General features: G+C 32.9%; 2 protein-coding genes across 5 annotated transcripts; both read left to right on the top strand.

Annotated features, from left to right (window-relative positions):
* The first annotated feature begins 206 nt into the window (after positions 1-206).
* Positions 207-6,929, top strand: LOC101261788 (uncharacterized). 3 transcript variants are annotated; one of them, XM_004252194.5, is made up of 7 exons: positions 207-930; positions 1,544-1,678; positions 2,747-3,099; positions 4,759-5,503; positions 5,585-5,681; positions 6,404-6,458; positions 6,607-6,929. In XM_004252194.5, exons 1-7 carry the CDS (start codon positions 516-518, stop codon positions 6,667-6,669), a joined length of 1,863 nt encoding a protein of 620 aa, XP_004252242.1. In that variant the 5' UTR covers positions 207-515; the 3' UTR covers positions 6,670-6,929. The 3 variants fall into 3 exon arrangements, 2 of the variants coding, with proteins under 2 accessions (XP_004252242.1, XP_010314203.1); XR_011213094.1 differs by having other exon boundaries at positions 304-930; positions 5,585-6,105; XM_010315901.4 differs by lacking the exon at positions 1,544-1,678 and having other exon boundaries at positions 297-930.
* A 5,036-nt stretch (positions 6,930-11,965) lies between these two features.
* On the top strand, positions 11,966-15,754 carry LOC104644988 (uncharacterized). 2 transcript variants are annotated; one of them, XM_069292296.1, is made up of 6 exons: positions 11,966-12,409; positions 13,197-13,308; positions 13,391-13,574; positions 14,377-14,631; positions 14,703-14,871; positions 15,430-15,754. In XM_069292296.1, exons 2-5 carry the CDS (start codon positions 13,300-13,302, stop codon positions 14,864-14,866), a joined length of 612 nt encoding a protein of 203 aa, XP_069148397.1. In that variant the 5' UTR covers positions 11,966-12,409; positions 13,197-13,299; the 3' UTR covers positions 14,867-14,871; positions 15,430-15,754. The 2 variants fall into 2 exon arrangements, with proteins under 2 accessions (XP_069148397.1, XP_010314204.1); XM_010315902.4 differs by having other exon boundaries at positions 14,703-14,866; positions 15,430-15,568.
* Positions 15,755-18,799: the final 3,045 nt, after the last annotated feature.

Here is an 18,799-nt window from a genome sequence, read left to right on the forward strand (position 1 = left end):
ATAAATATTTTTATTTAATTCGTCACTTTATCACGTCATTACAAGATCTATAGTTAATTGATTGATAAAAAAAATTCAAAATAGCACAACAAATCTCAACATCAATTGCTTAAAAATGAATGAGACATACTTTAAGTTCCTGACCGGAAATTAATACCAACTTTATGTGATTACATATGGATTATACGTTTTAAAAATATTATCTTAACTCACAATTGACTTAATTAAATTCTTAATTGACATTTGACCCTTACCTGGTTAAAGACGTTCTCAATATTAATTTTGAGACCCAAAAAAAAAAAAGAACACCCCAATTCAATTTTCTTTGTTTGATTTGCTTTACAAACTTTATTTAAATTATCTTTTAAATCGAAACGCCATAAAAATACAAGTTTCTGGCAAGCGTTTATCTTAGCAGTTAGCCAAGTGATGAGCATTTGATTACCTGCAAATGTTTAATCAACTGCTCATTTTTCTCCCATTTAAACCCTAACCTTTGCTTCTATCATCTATCCATGGATACTCGTCGACCTTCTCGCCTTATCGATCCAAAGGTTCGTCGGGTGGGATTCTTCGCACCCGACCCGGATAACCATCCCAGACTTGCCTCATCTCCCTCCGGGTACTCTTCATCTCCGGCGATGATCTCTCATGCCTTCGACAGCGTCTCACAAGCTGTGCCTGTTCCCAATTCTACCTTGTCGCGGCCTCGACGAACTTCTTTTGACGAAAGTGAGCAATTTGTGGTTGGAAGTTACAATCCTATGCAGTCCGTGCTGGGAACTTCACCGGCATCCAGCGGAATTGGTGTAGATGGCGAATTTTCCGAGGACTCCTCTCAGTGGGTTCGTTTAACCGATGGTTTCGGTTTGACTTCACCTGCGAAATCAATGACTGAGTTGAAAGACGATCAGGATACCTCTAGCATGGGTAATCTAGAAATTTTATACTATTGCATTTGGAGTTAACATAGTGGTGCAAAATAGGCATACATTATGATTCCCTCAGTTTTAGTTTAGGGATTTTAATGTGCAAAATATCCACACAAAAAAAATTGAATGTATGTGGAAAATTTAAAAGAAGGAACTTCTGCTCATTTGCTTGTCTGCTCGATGTGGACTAGATGATATTGTAGATTTAAATTTCTGAACCCAGTCCGAAATACGAATTGGACACTAAAACCAGCTATTTTGTGTAGCTGTACTCTTCTGATACCATGTAGTGTCCACATTCAGTAGCATCTTGCAATTTTAGCTTTATGCATGGGAGTTTATATGACAATGTTTGATGCTATATTAGGATGACATATGGAGCATTATTACTAATGTAGTTCAAGGTTCGTCTGAGCTATCACATATTAAGAGCAATAAGAATGCCAGTGCTAAATAAGGCTTTGTGCTTGCATTATCAGCACTAAACTCATTTTTCGTTGATTAACAACAGTTAGGTTCGCTCAAAGGAGAGTTCTCCTCCCTCTAAAGAATTTTGATCTTGCCAGAACGAGTGTTTCTCAGATGAGGATAAAAGATCTTTTCTCTTGCAGAACGGGTCAGTGCACTAGTGGCTGAAACACCAACTGAAGTAGAAAGAAATGATAAGTCACTGAAAGAAAAGACCACGAAAGCTGAAAGGCGTGCGCTGCAGGAGACTCAACGAGCTGCAAAAGCTTCGGGAAAAGGTTTCAATCATCTTCCCTTTTCAGTTAGGAAAGCAACTACTATACATTATCTCCACATAGAGGAGCAGGATGGAAGCAAGGCTTTTAAAGTTTCTTTTCTTTCCGATAAAACTTTAGTAAACCGGTTTTTCCTTATTAAATTTAGATTTCATCTGGGGCTAACTTGTCTGTCACACAAATTTGTTTCATTTGTCCGGTGCCTACATCGGATCCCTAACTAGGATTCGTGCCAGTAGCCCATTTATGGGGGAATTGCTCCCTATCAGAATTTTCTCCATACCCAAGGCTCGAACCCCATACTCTGGTCAAGGGTAGAAGGATCCTATTCATCCCATCCCAACCTGGATTAGTTTGGGTTCCAATGTATGTACAGATTATTTGGTGTTAGAATTTCTATTATTGCTTCTCTCTTGTTAATGGATAATTTAGTTTATTCAATATGCTGGCGTTTTGAAACGCCAATCTTATGTTTTCAGGTTTTAAGTTTTATATTACATATTTCTAGAATTTCTGACCATGGGGGATTTTGATAATTTTGGTTCTGTCCAATAGCTCCTCCAACCTATTATTTGTCTACTCTTTTTGGCCTTAAATATATTTTATTCTCAGCTGTAGAAGCTGCTTTCGTTTTGTCAATATCTATTAGTTATGCTTAACAGCTTACAGTATTCTGTTCTTGAATAGTTTTCCCTGTCCCAACATATTGCCTCAAAGATATCAATTGGTTCATTTTGTTTGGTCTTTCTTTTTTTTGAAACACGAGTATTGGAGTGATATGGATTTAAATGGAGCAACATGAATTTTTGAGGATTCATATAGTCGACCATAAGTCAACAACTAGCTTTGAAATGAAGTGTAGTAGTAGAAGTTCTATTTTTTTTGGTAACATGACGGAAGGTTTAGTATTGTGGTATTACCTTGGAAAGATTTCTGAACAGTGAAAACATGATAGTAATTGGTAGCTTTCAAAATCTGTATCCTCTAATTAAAGCTAGGTCAGGATTTCTTTTTTGCTGAGTTGTTAAATTAGCTTTCTGAAGATGTACTTTATTTTGTTATCATATATAGCTGGGGGAAAATCTGTGGTAAAGTTACATGGACAGTCTGGTAAACCTGCTAAGCAGCCTCCACAAAAGAAAGATGGTGGACCAATGATGTCATCTGCAGCTCTTTCTGAGACAAAAGGAGGTGACGGACCACCAGAAAAGGATCGCAAGAAAGATGTACCAGCTCCTAGGATGCAATTTGATGATAAGAATCGTGTTGAAAAAGCTAAGAAGCGTGCACTAGTTAAAAAGATTGAAGCTAGAAATAGAGTAGAATTGTTTCGGCATTTACCGCAGTATGAACAAGGAACTCAGCTACCTGATCTTGAATCGAGGTTTTTCCACCTTGATACCATGCATCCTGCAGTATACAAGGTAACCTCCTCCAACCCATCATTTCCCATTTTCATTTGTTTCTGCTTTAATTTGGGAAACCATTTCAAGAAATAGTTGTATAAGCTACTAAGCTTGTTTTGGAAGACTTTATTCAGCAAGTAAGAACTAAGAAGGAGATTTGCACTCACATCTTCCTTGGTGAGCATGTATATGTCTTCTGATGCGCTAATACTATCACCACCAGACTGCTGAGACGACTGTTGACATGACTTTCACCTTTTGTGTTTCTCTTCTAACTAATTATAATGCCTCAATCCCAATGGAAGTGTAGTAACATGACTAAACCTTAGTCCTCATTAGTTTATATTGCCTATATGGGTTTTTCTTCCTTTTTATTCGATCTTTTGCCAAGTTTCATGAACTCCAAGAAATTGTATGCCTTTTGAGACGACTTCATTCTACTCTTCCCTTTTAATCCATCAAAGCACCATGGTGCCTCCTCACCTACGTACGGATACATTTGGAGATATAAACAGGATATGGTTAAACAATCTCAAGCAACCTTCTCTTATTTTGTCTTCTAGAATGTTCTTACTTCAGGAAAGAGATGATCTAATCTCTGAGCTACAGGCTCTTTTTAAAATTTTAGCATTTATAAGTTTCCTACTATAGGTAATTTTATTTTCTTGAACACATCATTATACAATGTAATTTTTAGTGTGAATTTTTGTACAACTGTCGGTCTTAATTTGTGATTAGATATGGACTTCAAAGCATTGTTAATTCGAGTATGATATTAATGTATTAGAAATGCTGCACATATTCATGATTAGTGGTGGCAAATGGGCGGTTAGGTCAAATTTGGGCGGGTTTAAAATGAGTCAACATAAAATGGGTAATAATTCAACCCGCCATATTTGATCTGGGTAACAAATGGGTTGGGTAAAATGCTTATTTAGTTTGATTGTATCATAAAAATATTTTTTTCGGGGTTGGGGGGAGAGGAATTGAGGGTAGGGGTGAAAAAATAAAAAGTTGAAGTTGAAAATATTTGTAAAAAACAAAATTAAAATTATTCTTTGGGGGTGGGGGTGGGTGGGTTGGGTGGGTTTTGAGGGTAGGGGTGAAAATAATGAAATTTTAAAGTTCAAAATATTTTTTAAAAATAAACTTAAAATTTTTTTGGGGGTGGGGGTCGATAGTAGGGGTGAAAATGTTTTTTCTAAATACCAAACACACCCTAAAACATGCTTAATGCACCTTAACCAATGTCAATACTAGTACATGATTTGCTTATTTTACACTATTATTTATTATCCAACGGAAAATTAAACAAATAAAAAAAATATAATTATAATCAAAAAAAGAAATGTACATGTAAAATAGATATTTTTGGAGGGCCAAAGACTTCACATTTTCAATTATAGAGAAATATAATTAGTTTTATAGAACATAAAAAGGAAGAGAAGTTGCAATATATTTGGTAATATCATGAATTTTGAGTTAATAAAAGTTAGAAGATTAACGTATTTGGCTAATCCATATTTTACCCATATTCTTATGGGTTGAATATGGGTATCAACCCATATTTAGCCATGTAAAATGTCACTCCCCCAACCCATTAAATATGGGCGGGTTACCAAAAAATGGGCTCATTTTGCGGGCACTATTCATGATTGATTGTGAACATCTTACCAGGTCGGATTGCAGTATTTGGCTGGAGATGTAGTTGGGGCCAATGCTCGCTGTGTTGCAATGCTACAAGCATTTCAACAAGCCATCAAAGATTACTCTACACCTCGGGAAAAAGCTCTAGGTAGAGATTTAACAGCAAGAATCAGTGGCTACGTATCATTTCTTAATGAGTGTAGGCCTCTTTCTATTAGCATGGGGAATGCAATTCGCTTTCTTAAAGCTCGTATAGCCAAGTTATCTTTAACTCTTTCTGAGTCAGAAGCAAAAGCTGCTCTGTATTCAGATATTGAGCGCTTCATGAATGAGAAGATAGCATTAGCTGGCAGAGTAATAACAAGACAGGCAGTTATGAAGATCAGAGATGGTGACGTTCTTCTCACGTATGGCTCTTCCTCTGTTGTTGAGATGATTCTGCTACATGCTTATGAGCTCGGGAAACAATTCCGTGTAATAGTGGTTGATTCTCGCCCTAAATTTGAAGGCCGGGCACTACTTCGGAGGTTGGTAAGGAAGGGCCTAAGTTGTACATATACTCATCTAAATGCTGTTTCGTACATTATGCATGAAGTCTCTAGAGTGTTAATGGGTGCTGAATCTGTATTATCTAATGGGACTGTGTACTCTATAATTGGGACTGCATGTGTTGCTATGGTTGCTCATGCATTCCGTGTTCCTCTGCTGATTTGTTGTGAAGCTTATAAGTTTCATGAGAGAGTACAACTTGATTCTGTTTCTTCCAATGAGCTGGGTATGTCCTGTTTATAGATTATCTTTCCTGCCATATATTACAACGTTATATGTTGCTTTATTGATTTTAACTCAATTGCAGGTAACCCAGATGTCATTTCCAAGATTCCTGGTAGACTGGATGTCAATTACTTGGATAACTGGAGAAGTAATGATAATATTCAGCTTCTGAATTTGATGTGAGTGATTTTCTTCTTTTAGTCTTCTTTCACAACTGAAGGATAAATTATAGTTACCTTTGATCGTTATAAAGCTCTCTGTGTGTTTTTTGTCCTTGTTTTATTAAATGGAGTTTTTATTGAGGGAGAGTTTGTTATGGTCAACTCCTTAGCTTCTTTCTGCACCATGTGCATTGATACATTACAAGGCATCGGGGTGGGAAGAAGAAACGTAACTGATGTCTGGGAAAACTTTCTTGACGTCAAGAAAGAAAAAGCTCACTTTAATCTTATGAAGTATTATGGAGTAGGAGTTCAGAAGAACAAAAAATATCTGCTAGAGCTACCAAACATTTGGAAGAACAAAGAAAGTTGTCCTTGAGCTACGAGGAGAAGTCATTCCTCACTGATATGGTCCTCCTAAAATCACTGCCTTGACACCTTTGTAAGTTGACTTGCTCAAAGTTTCAGGAACAGTTATTTAAGAATTGAATATCATTGTGAAGTGTGAACAAGAAATGAGTCCAAAAAAAAAGATGCGTTGTAATGCAAATACTAGTCCAGAAAATGTAAAAGTGAATCCTAAGACGCCAGTCATAGAGAAAGTGCAAGTCCTAAGATGATGTTGAAGAAGTACGCACAAATGTAGAAGAAGTTACTTTTGCTCAGAGAAGTTTTTAGTCTTGGAGGAAATTAGAAAAAAAAGAATTTTCTCATCCATCTAATATTTAAGTTTTTAACAGGTATGACGCTACTCCGTCAGACTATATCTCAATGATCATTACAGATTATGGCATGGTAAGTGTACTTCTCAAATTTGATTTCAATCTGAGTTCTTTGGGTGTCCACGTGGAGTATTAGATATATATTTGATTATCGCAGTGTGAAATCTTAAAGGATACAACTCTTACCCCTGCTCATTTCATGGCCTTTTTGTGTTTTCCAGATACCAACCACAAGTGTGCCTGTGATTGTGCACGAGTATGGGAGCGAACACCTCCTGATATAAATTGTCCTGTTTGGATGTGACAAAGAAGGAACAATTACCAACTTACTGGCAATTTTTGCTGTCAGATAACAACACCTTATAGGAAATGAATGCTTGCATTTAAATTATTTACCATATTAAAGAAAAGAATGCATGCATTAAAATTGTCTTGGAGATCATAGAAATTTGCATAGTTTTCAATAAGGTCTTTCTCTTTTTACTCTGTGTCTAACGACAGTTGTTCACTATACTAATTTAGAATGTCCAACAATATTTGTCCACTTTATTAGATTATTTACATAGTTCTCTGATGAAAATAACTAGGTCATAGTTGTCAGGTGAGTTGGACGGATTCCTTGTATATTTCAATGCAAAATGTCTCATGGAAAATTCTGCAACTTTAGTGACAGACAAAGGTTTTACTAGAATAAAGACTTCTGTAGTTGAGCTTTAAGGCTGGTAAAATCGTTGTCTGGGTTTCTAGATATAGTACACTAACAAAAATGTCTCAATTCCAATATTTTTCTAGATCAGTTATATGATTTACCTGTTCATTTCATGCTAGCAGTATTAGTTTATCATGATTTGTCGATAACCATCAACCCAATGCAATTTTCCTTCTTTTTCCCGGACTTGGGATTACCATATGTTTTAAAACTCACTTGAGCAGAGTTCTTTGATTCTCATAGACTACAGTTGCTTCTTTCTTCAATAGAAAACTATATTGTACAATGTGAACATGAGTAGTTTGTAGTTATCTATATCGAAAAGATTATGTTTCTTCCTGAACTTGTTTAGAAACGTCAGTTATGATCTATCACACACTTTACTATTTAAAAGTGAATTTATTTACTTTTGGGATGTGTAATACTACTCTCACAATATATGGTGTATTACATTCGTTGCCACTTCAGCATCGTATTAGAAATTATACAAAATTACATTTTTTATTTTTAATTAACTATTCTTTTGTTGACTATATTTTATACTAAATAATTATTATTCTCTAATAATTATATTGTTCATAGCAAAATTTTTAAAAAAAAACGACAATGGCCGACAAGAACACAAATTGAAATTTAGAGCCCTTTCACTCAAAGAAGCCAGTTATAGTTGTGGCGGCTAAGTAAGCCAGTTATAGTTGTGGCGGCTAAGTAATCCCCAATATTGTATTCTGTCGATGACATTAAGAAACTCTTTGTTAGCAAACACAAATCAAAACTCAAAAAACTTAGATTGATGAAGACGAAAAGGAAGAATGAAAGAAATTTGCTTAAAAGAAAGAAAAAAATGTGTTTCCTCAAAGAGGGTGGGAATGAAGAAGAGGAAGAGATGTGGATGATAGGGTGGAATTTAATTGAATTGTGATTATTTTTTCTACTTTGATAAATCTGACGCGCATATTTTTTTTATAGCAACATAGTTTGCTAGAGTATCTAATTTGTATAAACTGCAGGCATTAGATTCACAAGCATTTGATTTGTATAAAATCACAATGATGGTATATGTATATTGGTTACATTATTGTATTATGTAACTACTGTGTATATGTATATGTGATTGTGTTTGTATATATGCATAAATTTGAATTTGTATACAATTGAATCGAGTTAGAATATTTTTATTTGTATATCGATTCTCACTCTCTCGCTTTATACAACACACAAACTATACAGTATATTTGTATAATTTGGGTTTGTATAAAGCAAGAAAGATAGAAAGATAAAATAGAAATGGGTAGGTAAGATTTGTATTTTTATAATTATAAGTGTATACGATGAAGAGATCTCGCTTTATACAAATAAAATACAATTCATACATTTATGTTTGTATAAAGTGAGAGAAGCGAGCCAGAGAGTGGCGAGCGAAATTCATAGGAGAGAGGCGAATGGAAAAAAGTTTTCTACGAATTAAAATGAAATGAAATTGTAACTATAACATTTATTTTGAATTAATAGTTTACTATAATGCACATTTTTCCTAAATAAATTCACTTTTGAAATAGTAAAAGTGTGTAATAGATTGTCATAATAGTATAAGCGTGTAACTAACTTTTCAAAATAACTTAGGGAGAAATCTATGTCTATTACCTTATCAATATACCATTCTAGCATCTAGTTTATTAAAAATGGTACTTATATGTATATGTAGATTATATGCATATGTATATATTTTGTAAACTAATTAGCACAAAATATTATGCATGTTTGGATAAACTATTGGGGAGAAAATATCATCTAGATGGTTCCTTGGTATAGTTTACTCAAAATGTCAGTTTTTGTAAAAATAATTATTGGAAAATGATCTAAAATACTTTTGAAGTATTGAAAATGGTATAAAATTACCTTTCATCTATCTATTTGCTCCATAATGTCATTTTCATCCACCTATTGGCTCCAAAATACCTTTATCATCCATCTTTGAGTTCAAAATTGATCACTTATTTAATGATTTTAAATTTAAACTATTTAAATATTTTTTAAAATACTTGATGCTCAACTATTGGTTATAATTTAATTATTTGTATCATTTATAACAACCGACTACTCACCTATTACTAACTAAACACCACCAAATTAATAATCCAACTATAATATCAAAATCGTCATGAAAAATACTAAAACACGATAAAATTATAGATTCCTGAAAATGACATCTAAAATTATTCGAGTTCGATTCGAAGTCTCAATTAAATTTATGTTGAGCCGCTTATTTAGGAGGACACTTTCAATAGGATTCTCTTTCAAGATTGAATTAGAAATTTATGGTTAAAAATAAAGAAGTAATACATCCCGAATTAATTCATGCACTTTTTTAAAATATAATTTTATAAATATTTATGATTTGTTTTAAAACCTTTAATATATTATTTTGAAAAAAGTTGTCTATAAAGTAACATCACATAATTGAGACATAAAAATTATTAAGATGAACATAATCAGACTTTTAAGTTTATCGGTAATTTTTATTTAGACACTTGAATGTATGAAAATTTACTTCTATAGATATTTTCGTCTTAAATTTTTAAAAACACTCAATTGGCTGTAATTTTTCTGTAGTTGCATTAATAATGTGACGGGTTTATTAATTTGGAAGATTTAATTAGTAATGGGTGGGTAGTGGAATGATTTATAAATTATACTAATAAATTAAATTATAACAAATAGTTGAGTGTCACGTATTTAAAAAAATATTTAAATAGTTTAAACATAAAACCGTTAAATAAGTGGTCAATTTTGAACCAAAAGGTGGATGACAAGGGTATTTTGGACCCAATAGGTAGGTGGAAAGGGTAAATTTTGTACCATTTCCAATACTTTGAGGGTATTTTAGTGTGTGTGTGTGTGTTGTATATATATATATATATATATATATATTTGAATTTTTGTCAAAATTATTATTACGAAACCAATTTTTTACGAGGACCTATTACCCTGAGACTATTTAATACCGTATTTTTGCGCATACTTAGTTGAGTGTGTAACACAGACATTTTAATACATTAAATTTAATAATTAGTCATTTTGTTCCCAAATAATTAAACTAATTCATTAAATAAACATATTTGAAAAGGCAAAAGTATTCATTATCCCCCTAAACTTGAAGTTTTTTATTCGGTGTACACTTAAACTTTATTTTGTTTGAATTACCCCCGAACTTGTTTATTCATCCAACGCGTGCACCTTTTCTGTCCACCTGACATAGAAATTGAAATCACACTCTACTAGGCCCGTGAGGGAGTGATTTTTTGCCACGTCATAAAGCTACAACAATAAAAAAAATATAAAATCTCAATTTTTTATTAATATTGACAAAAAGTATTCATTACACCCAACATTGCCATGGTTCCCAAACATATAAATCCAGTAACCGATGTTTTCAATCTCATTGGCTATCCATGCCATCAACATTCCTATCAAAGAGGAAGCGCCGTTTTTTTCTCTTATTTCGGGGGGCTTTGGTTAGAGATGGTCCATAATATACTTTGCCAATTTTAAATCTTGTGTTCCTTTCAAGAATGACATTCTACTGATAGTGGAACCACTATTATGGCTGAGATGAGGAGGGAGAGGTAGAGAAGTTGGAATATGATATTAATTTTTTGTCATTTTAATTTATCTAGGTGGTTATTATTTATTCAGGTGAAAATCCACATCATCACTATTTTTGCCAGCTGACACGCGTGTATAGTCACACTAGGAGCAACAGAGAAAAGGGTGTACGTGATAGTGGAATAAACAAATTTGAAAAAGTAATTAAAATAAAATATTATTTAAATGTATACCAAATAAAAAGTTTCAAGTTCAGGGAGGCGATAATACTTTTGCTATTTGAAAAAGTAAAAAACAATGGAAATGAATCGTCACTTCTCTCTTCACTGTCACTCTGCCCCAAATTCTAGGCCAAAGAAGAACTCAAAGATAGCGTTTGAAATTGTATTTTAGAGAAGAACTCTTGTTTTAGTTGATAGCGTGTTTGAAGTCGTGTTTGTTGGTAGTGTTTGTGATCGTGTGTCTGAAATCGTGGCAGCAACTATTCCTGAACTGAAATCAGTAGTTCTTGAAGGTTAGTCCTTTTTCATGTTGTCTGACCTTACAACTGAATTTTTCATCCGAAATTATGTACTATGGAGTTATTGTTGATCTTGTTGACGTTATTATTGATTTTGTTAACGTGAAAATTGTTAAGGTTTGTCGATAAATTAAGATTTTTGACTATTCATAATTTTGTGTTTGTAATTGTGACTTGAGTAGATTGCGATTTATGTTTTAGTTGTATATGTGTACCAATTGTTGATAAATTTGAATTTTCTGTCTTCCTTCCAAATTTTTCAATTTTTAAGAACCAACTATTTTCTTCAGCTCCTATTTTATACTTGTGACATAATTTCGAGAATGTGTGCTTTTACATATATAATTATGAGATATTACCATGGTGGAATTTTGAATAGAAAGTGTCGAAAATCATTATATCAGGTTGAAGAAATCGAATATTCGATGTTGATATTGATAAGATGTCTTACTTCGACCTAACTAATGATATTGAGGAGTTAGGGTATACTAAAAGTTGCACATTTTATGTTAGACCACCTAGGAGTGAATTTCTATTAGATATACAAAATGATGAGGATATTTTTTAACTTTCACAAAACTTTAAAAATGGAGATATTGTTGAGGTCTATGTTTGTCACATGGTTGATGAATTGGGAGGCCCCATTGGTTTGTTGGAATACGCTCCTACCAATAAGGAATCTTTTGGTGCTTCTAATAAAGAAGGGTACAGGGGGGACCATGAAGGTGAGAGGGTTGATGATATTAATGAAAATGAGTTTGAAGCTACAACTACTCAACCAGTAGTTGCACTAATCAACCTGTAGCTTCTAAAACTTCTTTGATTGGCGACCCTGAGGTTGTTGCACCTACTCAATCATCAACTACTACTACTACAACTGTTGAGCCTGAGACTGATGCACCTACTCAATTAACATTTAATCCAACTGTTGAAGAGGACTTTTTAGTGCTAGATTCAGACCAATCAACTGAAAATAGTTCAAATTCAGACCATGAAGATCTATAAAATGAAGCTGATGGTGAATATCAAAGTGATGTCCATGAAGAAAATATAAACTCAAGGGTTGAGAAGATGTCATACCAAAAGAGGAAGAGAACAGAAAGAGCACCAAAAGACCCTGAAGAAGTTTCAATTGTTGAAGTTGGTCCAGATGTGAGTTTTCATGAGACTGAATCTGTTGATAAAAAAGGTAAAGTTGTTGGGGATGAGCATGTGTATTGTACTTCTGATGCTTATAGTGTTAAAACTGATTAAAATAATGAAACAATGAGAGATAGTAGAACTTTTTTTTATAAAACTATTGAAAAGGTTATATGACAGTTGGGCATGGTTTTTGAGAGTGCGAATAATTCTAGGGATGTTGTTACAAAATATTCACTTCAAAAAGATGTCCAGTTAGAAAAGTTTACTAATGACTCAAAAAGGTGAGGGTTAGATGTAGAGAGGGTATCCTTGGTTGTTATATGCAAGTCTTAATAGAGGTACCACTAACTTTGTGATCAAAACCTACAATCCTAGGCACAGATGTGTGAAGACCACAAGAAATTACATGTGTAATGCTAACTTCTTGTATAAGCACTACAAAGATATAATCAGTGAGCAACCAAACAGTTGAACTTTTAAATTTCAATAAGAAATGAGTTAGGAATATATGTTGGAAAGACTACTGCTAGGAGAGCAACACGAAGAATATTGCAGGAACGAATGGGTAATCATGTTTGGTAGAATTTTTTACTATAGGGATGAATTGTTGAGGATCAATTCAGGTAGCACTTGTGTAGTAAAAGTTGATGGTTTGGAAGGTAATGATTTTTCAGAGTTTCTATATATGTTTTGATGCTTGCAGAAATACTTTTCTTAGTGGACGTAGGAAATATGTATTGGTTTAGATAGATGTTTCTTGAAGGGTGTAACTAAAGGACAATTATTGGTTGCTATGGCTAAAGATGTCAATAATCAAATGTTGCCTATTGCAGGGAGTGTAGTAGAACATAAAATAAGAACACATGGGCATGATTTTTGAAATTGTTGAAAGAGCTGGGATTAGGTGATGGCAGAGATTATACACTAATTTTAGATATGCAAAAGGTATATTTTTGATTAATTTACTTGCGTTTAATGCATTACTATTTTTGTTACTGCAACAATAATGCTTTTTTGTTGATTGCAGGGGCTTACATCAATAGCCAAACATCTTTTATCAGAGGTGCAGCATAGGATGTGCGCAAGACACATTCTTGCTAACTGGGCAAAATATTACAGAGGTTTAGAAAGAAGGAATCAGTTTTGGAAATGTGTAAGAAACACCTTTGAGGAAGAGTTGAAGGCAAATTTGGTTCACATGGCATTGTTAGGTAACAAAGATATCGTTCCAGATTTACTTCAGTATGATGTAAAAACTTGGTGAAAAATTTACTTTGGGACTGATGTTAAGTGTGATATCATAGATAATAATATGGCTAAAAGCTTCAATGCTTGAATCTTAGCTCCAAGACATAAAACTATTATCACTGTGCTTGAAAAGATAAGGGTAAAGGTAATGAATAGACTAGGTAAATTTCATAAATTTCCAGAAACATGGTTGACAAATATTTCTCCAATGGCATTGAGAGTGCTTGAAAAGAACATAGCTAAGTCAATAAAATGCCATATTGAATTCAATGGAGAGAGAGGCTTTAAAATTTCAAATGGATCTTATGTCTATACTGTTGATATGAGTAGGACATGTAGTTGTAAATCATGGATGCTCAAAGGAATGCCATGTCCACATGTCATTCATTGCTGCCATTCTTTATAAGAATTGGAGACCAATTGGCTATGTTAATGATTGCTACAGTAAGGAGACTTATCTAAGAACCTACTGTCATTATCTTCAATCAGTAACCAACATGAAAAAGTGACCTGATTCAACAAATACTCATGTGAAACCACTAGTTGTTAAATCTATGCCAAGAAAGGTAAGAAAATGAAAAGTATCGAGGGATTAAAAATCTGAAAAATTACCAAGAAAAGGTAATTACGTGACTTGTAGCATCTGTCATGGGAAAAATCACAAAAAAAAAGTTGTCCATTAAAGGTATGTCATTTATATGTAATTCCTTATTTATGGTATATATATTTGAGATATTTGACTTGTTATCCATTTGATGTTGTAAGATTTTGTTGCTGCTGGATCAAGTAATAAAGTAGGTACTTGTAGAGCAATTCCTAAACCTAGAGTAAGGCCAAGAAAGACACCTACTACTACTACTACTGATGGAGAACCTTCTAAGCTTAAGGGAACACCAAGAAAAACAAATGTTAATCTTGATGCACCTCCTCCTAGGCCTACGGGAAGGCCAAGAAAAACAACAAACAATGAGGCATCTGCAAGAATTTGTGGACCTATTGCAACATCAACTATAGGCAGGGGTATGACTCTTGAATCCCTTCATTTTCAAATCCTTCCTGTAAAATGATTTTCACACCTGGTGCAACATTAGAAAGAGACACAACATCGGTAAGGGCTGATACAACACCTGCAAGGAAAAGAGTCATAGGCATTGGAAGGGATGATAAAACACCTACAAGGGGAAGAGGCATAGGCATTGAAAGGGCGATACAACACCTGAAAGAACTTGTGAACCTATTGCAACATCAACTATAGGTAGGGTATGACTCTTGAATCTCTTCATTTTCAAATCCTTTTTATAAAATTGATTTTCATACATGTTGTAACATAGAAAGAGACACAAAACCTGTAAGGGCTGATACAACACCTGCAGAGGGAAGAGGCATAGGCATTGGAAGGGTTGATAAAACACATGCTAGGGGAAGAGGCATAGGCATTGGAAGGGGTAGAGGAATAAGTAATACGAGTGTTCAAGCACCAGGAAGGGGCAGGGGTTTCAAAGTACCTCTAAGTGGTATAGGAGTGTCAAAGAGGATATCTTTGCATGAGTGGTTTGAAAATTCAACAAGTTACACTACGAATGCTCCACCAAATCCACCTTTTTCACCTGTTCATTCTCAATTTAATGCAGTACCTACTAAAAGGTCCAGAACAGTTGGAATGAGAGCTTTATTGCTGAAAATAGCTTAACAATATACAATGCAAGTCCTAAAATCTCTGTTAACTTTGTATTAACTTCAATGTTTCCTTAATTTTGTCAAAATTTTCTTCCTACATATTACAGCCAGGACTTTCAAGTAATGAGATATTATATACAGGTTGTAGACAAACTATCAATTCTGTTAATGTTACTTGGGACCTTGATTTCAAACCAAGAACTAGTGTAAGGTGGAAAGGAAAAAAAGCAATGACATCAAATCAATTAGCGATGAGGGATGGGATGAGAGTGAACAAAAGACAAAAAATGCCTTCATGAGTAGTTTAACCATTTTGATAGTTTTTTGAGATAAAAGATGATGTAAGATTGTCACTGGGTAAGTTATTTCACCAAACAATGTGATCTTATTTACCATGTTTTGAAGTTGTGATGCTTTAGTTGAACATCTATGTTAACTTGATATAATGATTTTGTTAATCAACTAATGTATGTTACATTTGCTTGTTTTAATCCAATTGTGCTTTCTATTGTACTTTGTATCCAATTATGTTATGTATATGCATCATTAAATTTAAACACTTTCGAAGCAGTAACATACACGATAATCATTCATATAAACAACGATATTGCATCCAATACAAAAGTAAGTTCATTGACTTTAACCATACATACATCATACATACTAGCAAACATGAACACTTTGAAACTTACATCAACCGAAAGATATCTTCAAATAGTTATTTTAATTCAAACGACAACCTACGATAATATAAGGAGATCCTTCAACCACCTATTATGATCCAAACAGCAACATCAACCATCTATTATGATCTAAACAACAACATCAACTACCTATTTTGATCCAAACAACAACATAAGAGACACAAGATGAACATCCTATTAATGCTAAAGTAGCTACTCCGTTTCTTCTTCAATAAGGTAAAGATAGCTTGAGCTCCCATCTCTGTAATTTGTCTATCATTAAAGCCATTGATTTCTTCCATATCTTTCATTTTCTTTACATTTGCAACTAATAGTTCATTCATGTTCTTCATTTTCTGCACCAGTTCATGAATGATGAACTTAGAGCATTCATCAACCACATCATACCTCCATAAAAAAATATTTATACTTTTGTGATCCATAATATGGGAAAGATCAAAATCTCCGACCTGAATCATTATCAGACCAAGAAGTTTTCAAAGGGAGCAACAAATTGTGAAGAATCGCACTTCCTCATTCAACTTTGGATCATCTTTATCAAAACAAATGTTATTCAAATTCAATTTTACGTCTTCCATAGATAACCCTCACAAAAAAAATAGAAATCGAGAAAACAAATTAGAAGCCCTAAATAACAAATAGAACAATATATCAAGAAAAAAAATCTGAAACTAAAGAAAATAATTTGTTTAATAGAAAACTTACCTGGCCCTTCAATGATGGTCGTATTCCAGTGAAAGAGAAGGGTGTAAATTGAATTAGAATTATAGGTAAAATGAAATAGATATAGTTTAATTCCTATATTGATACGTTAAATTTAATGATTTGGCCTAAAAAATTAGTAGGTGCCCTACGCGCTTATGTGTCATGTTTTCACGCACTTGATCAGATGGGCAAACATATATGTTTAAAATATGATATGAAATAGTCTAGCGGGTAATAGATCCTCATGAAAATTAGATATTATAACAACAAATTCGGCTAAAGTTCGGATATATTTCAGATTATTTTCATATTATATATATATATATATATATATATATATATATATAGGAATATTCACTTAATTATTGATATTCCACTCATTAAGTCATTCAACAATTTTTTAAAACTTCATTAGAAAAAGAGTGGAAAAATTTTCTTTCTTTAAAATACGAAAAAAGCCCTAAAATATCCTTAAACCATAAGAAAAAGTTTTTTTTAAAAAAAAACCTTTATCTATTTATTTCTCACTTTTTTGTTCACTTTTTTTACCTTCAAAATTAGCGGTCTCGCTTTGTTTTATTTAATTAAAAAATATATATAATGAGTAATTTTGTAAATTAAGAATGGCCCCACTAGACCGATGAGACGGCACACAAGATCAACAAAAAAAATTACATGTTAGCAAATATATTTTTTTAATTATTATTGTTATTATTATAAACTTCTTTATCAAATATCTGGTTATACCAATTTCAGAGGCAAATTGTTATACTCGAAGGGGCGCCTAAAGTAGGATATAGAATTAAATAAGAGGATCTTGAAGTTAGGGAGTTACTTTTTATAAAAGAAATAAGAAAAAATAAAAATAGAAGCTAAGAATTGAAAACAAAAAAGAGATACAAGTGAACTTTTTATAAAAGAAATAAGAAAAAAAGAAAAATAGAAGCTAAGAATTAAAAACAAAAAAAAGATACCAGTGAACTAAAGATTAAATGTTTTATTGACAAATTACAGAAATAAATACTTTTTGTTTTACTTATATCTATTATTTTCTATTACTTTCAAAAATTTCATAATTTTTTATTTTTTAATGTGTTCGAGTCAGTATTTAATGTATATGAGCTATATATTGTGTATCTAAGCTAGTTATTAATATATTCGAATTACATATTTATGTATCCGAGACATTATTTAACGTATTCGTACTACATATTAATGTATTCGAGCTTTAATTATTGTATCCAAATTTTTTAATTTTTAAGAAATGTAATTAGAAACTTAGGGATAAATTGTAATTCCATATTAAAACTATGGAATTTATGTAATTTACACTAATAATAAAATGAGGAAAATCGGTTTGATATACCCCTCAACTTTCTCATTTAGAGCTAATATATGTCTCGTTATGAAATAGCTCGTGTATACCCCTATTGTTATACAAATAGCTCACATGTATCCTTTTTCATCTAACCCAAGTGAATAAAAGTAACTTTTGGTATAAAATAATATAAGTGGATGTCCACTACACCAAGAAGTTACTATATAATCTTATACATTATGAAGATAAACATAATATCTATAACCTCCAACTTTATTACCATTACTCTTGTAACTTTCACTTTCATAACCTCCCCCATTATATTCATGTTATTGTCATGTTTATGACTAACCTTTTGTATGCCTCTATGTTAGACTATAAATAGAGGCATAAGGGTTCATATTGTATACGCTTGAAGAATTGATGAACACATGAAAGAAATAAAGTTGGCTTACATTGTTCTTCTATTGTCTTATATTCTTCTTCTCTTCATCTTGTTATCATTTTTTTATTCTTAAGTTTTATAAAACGTTATCAGCACGAGTTGCTCATCCTCCGTCAAGAATCAATGGTAGATACTTTTTATTTTATTTTATGAATTATCCTAGTAATTCTTCATGCAAGGTATACATGCGGGGAGCCACAGCAGCTGTCTGTTGTACTTCCTGAACCTGAGGTGCTGGTGCAGAAAACACTGGAGGTGTCTGGCCTTGATCAGATAACCCTCTAAGATAAGCAAGAACCTGATTAATCATCTCTGGGGTAAGTTGGGGTGGTAATTCCT

Source organism: Solanum lycopersicum, chromosome 12, assembly GCF_036512215.1.
Source record: "Solanum lycopersicum chromosome 12, SLM_r2.1".
Taxonomy (NCBI): Eukaryota; Viridiplantae; Streptophyta; class Magnoliopsida; order Solanales; family Solanaceae; genus Solanum; species Solanum lycopersicum.

Bases quoted from the DNA above. Each gene is read 5' to 3' on its own strand.
- LOC101261788 (XM_004252194.5), top strand. From the start codon at position 516: ATGGATACTCGTCGACCTTCTCGCCTTATCGATCCAAAGGTTCGTCGG. The intron at 3,100-4,758 runs GTAACCTCCTCC...ACATCTTACCAG, and splicing joins TGCATCCTGCAGTATACAAG to GTCGGATTGCAGTATTTGGC. The intron at 5,682-6,403 runs GTGAGTGATTTT...AGTTTTTAACAG, and splicing joins ATTCAGCTTCTGAATTTGAT to GTATGACGCTACTCCGTCAG.
- LOC104644988 (XM_069292296.1), top strand. The intron at 13,575-14,376 runs GTAACAAAGATA...TGATGTTGTAAG, and splicing joins GGTTCACATGGCATTGTTAG to ATTTTGTTGCTGCTGGATCA. The intron at 14,632-14,702 runs GTATGACTCTTG...GTGCAACATTAG, and splicing joins AACATCAACTATAGGCAGGG to AAAGAGACACAACATCGGTA.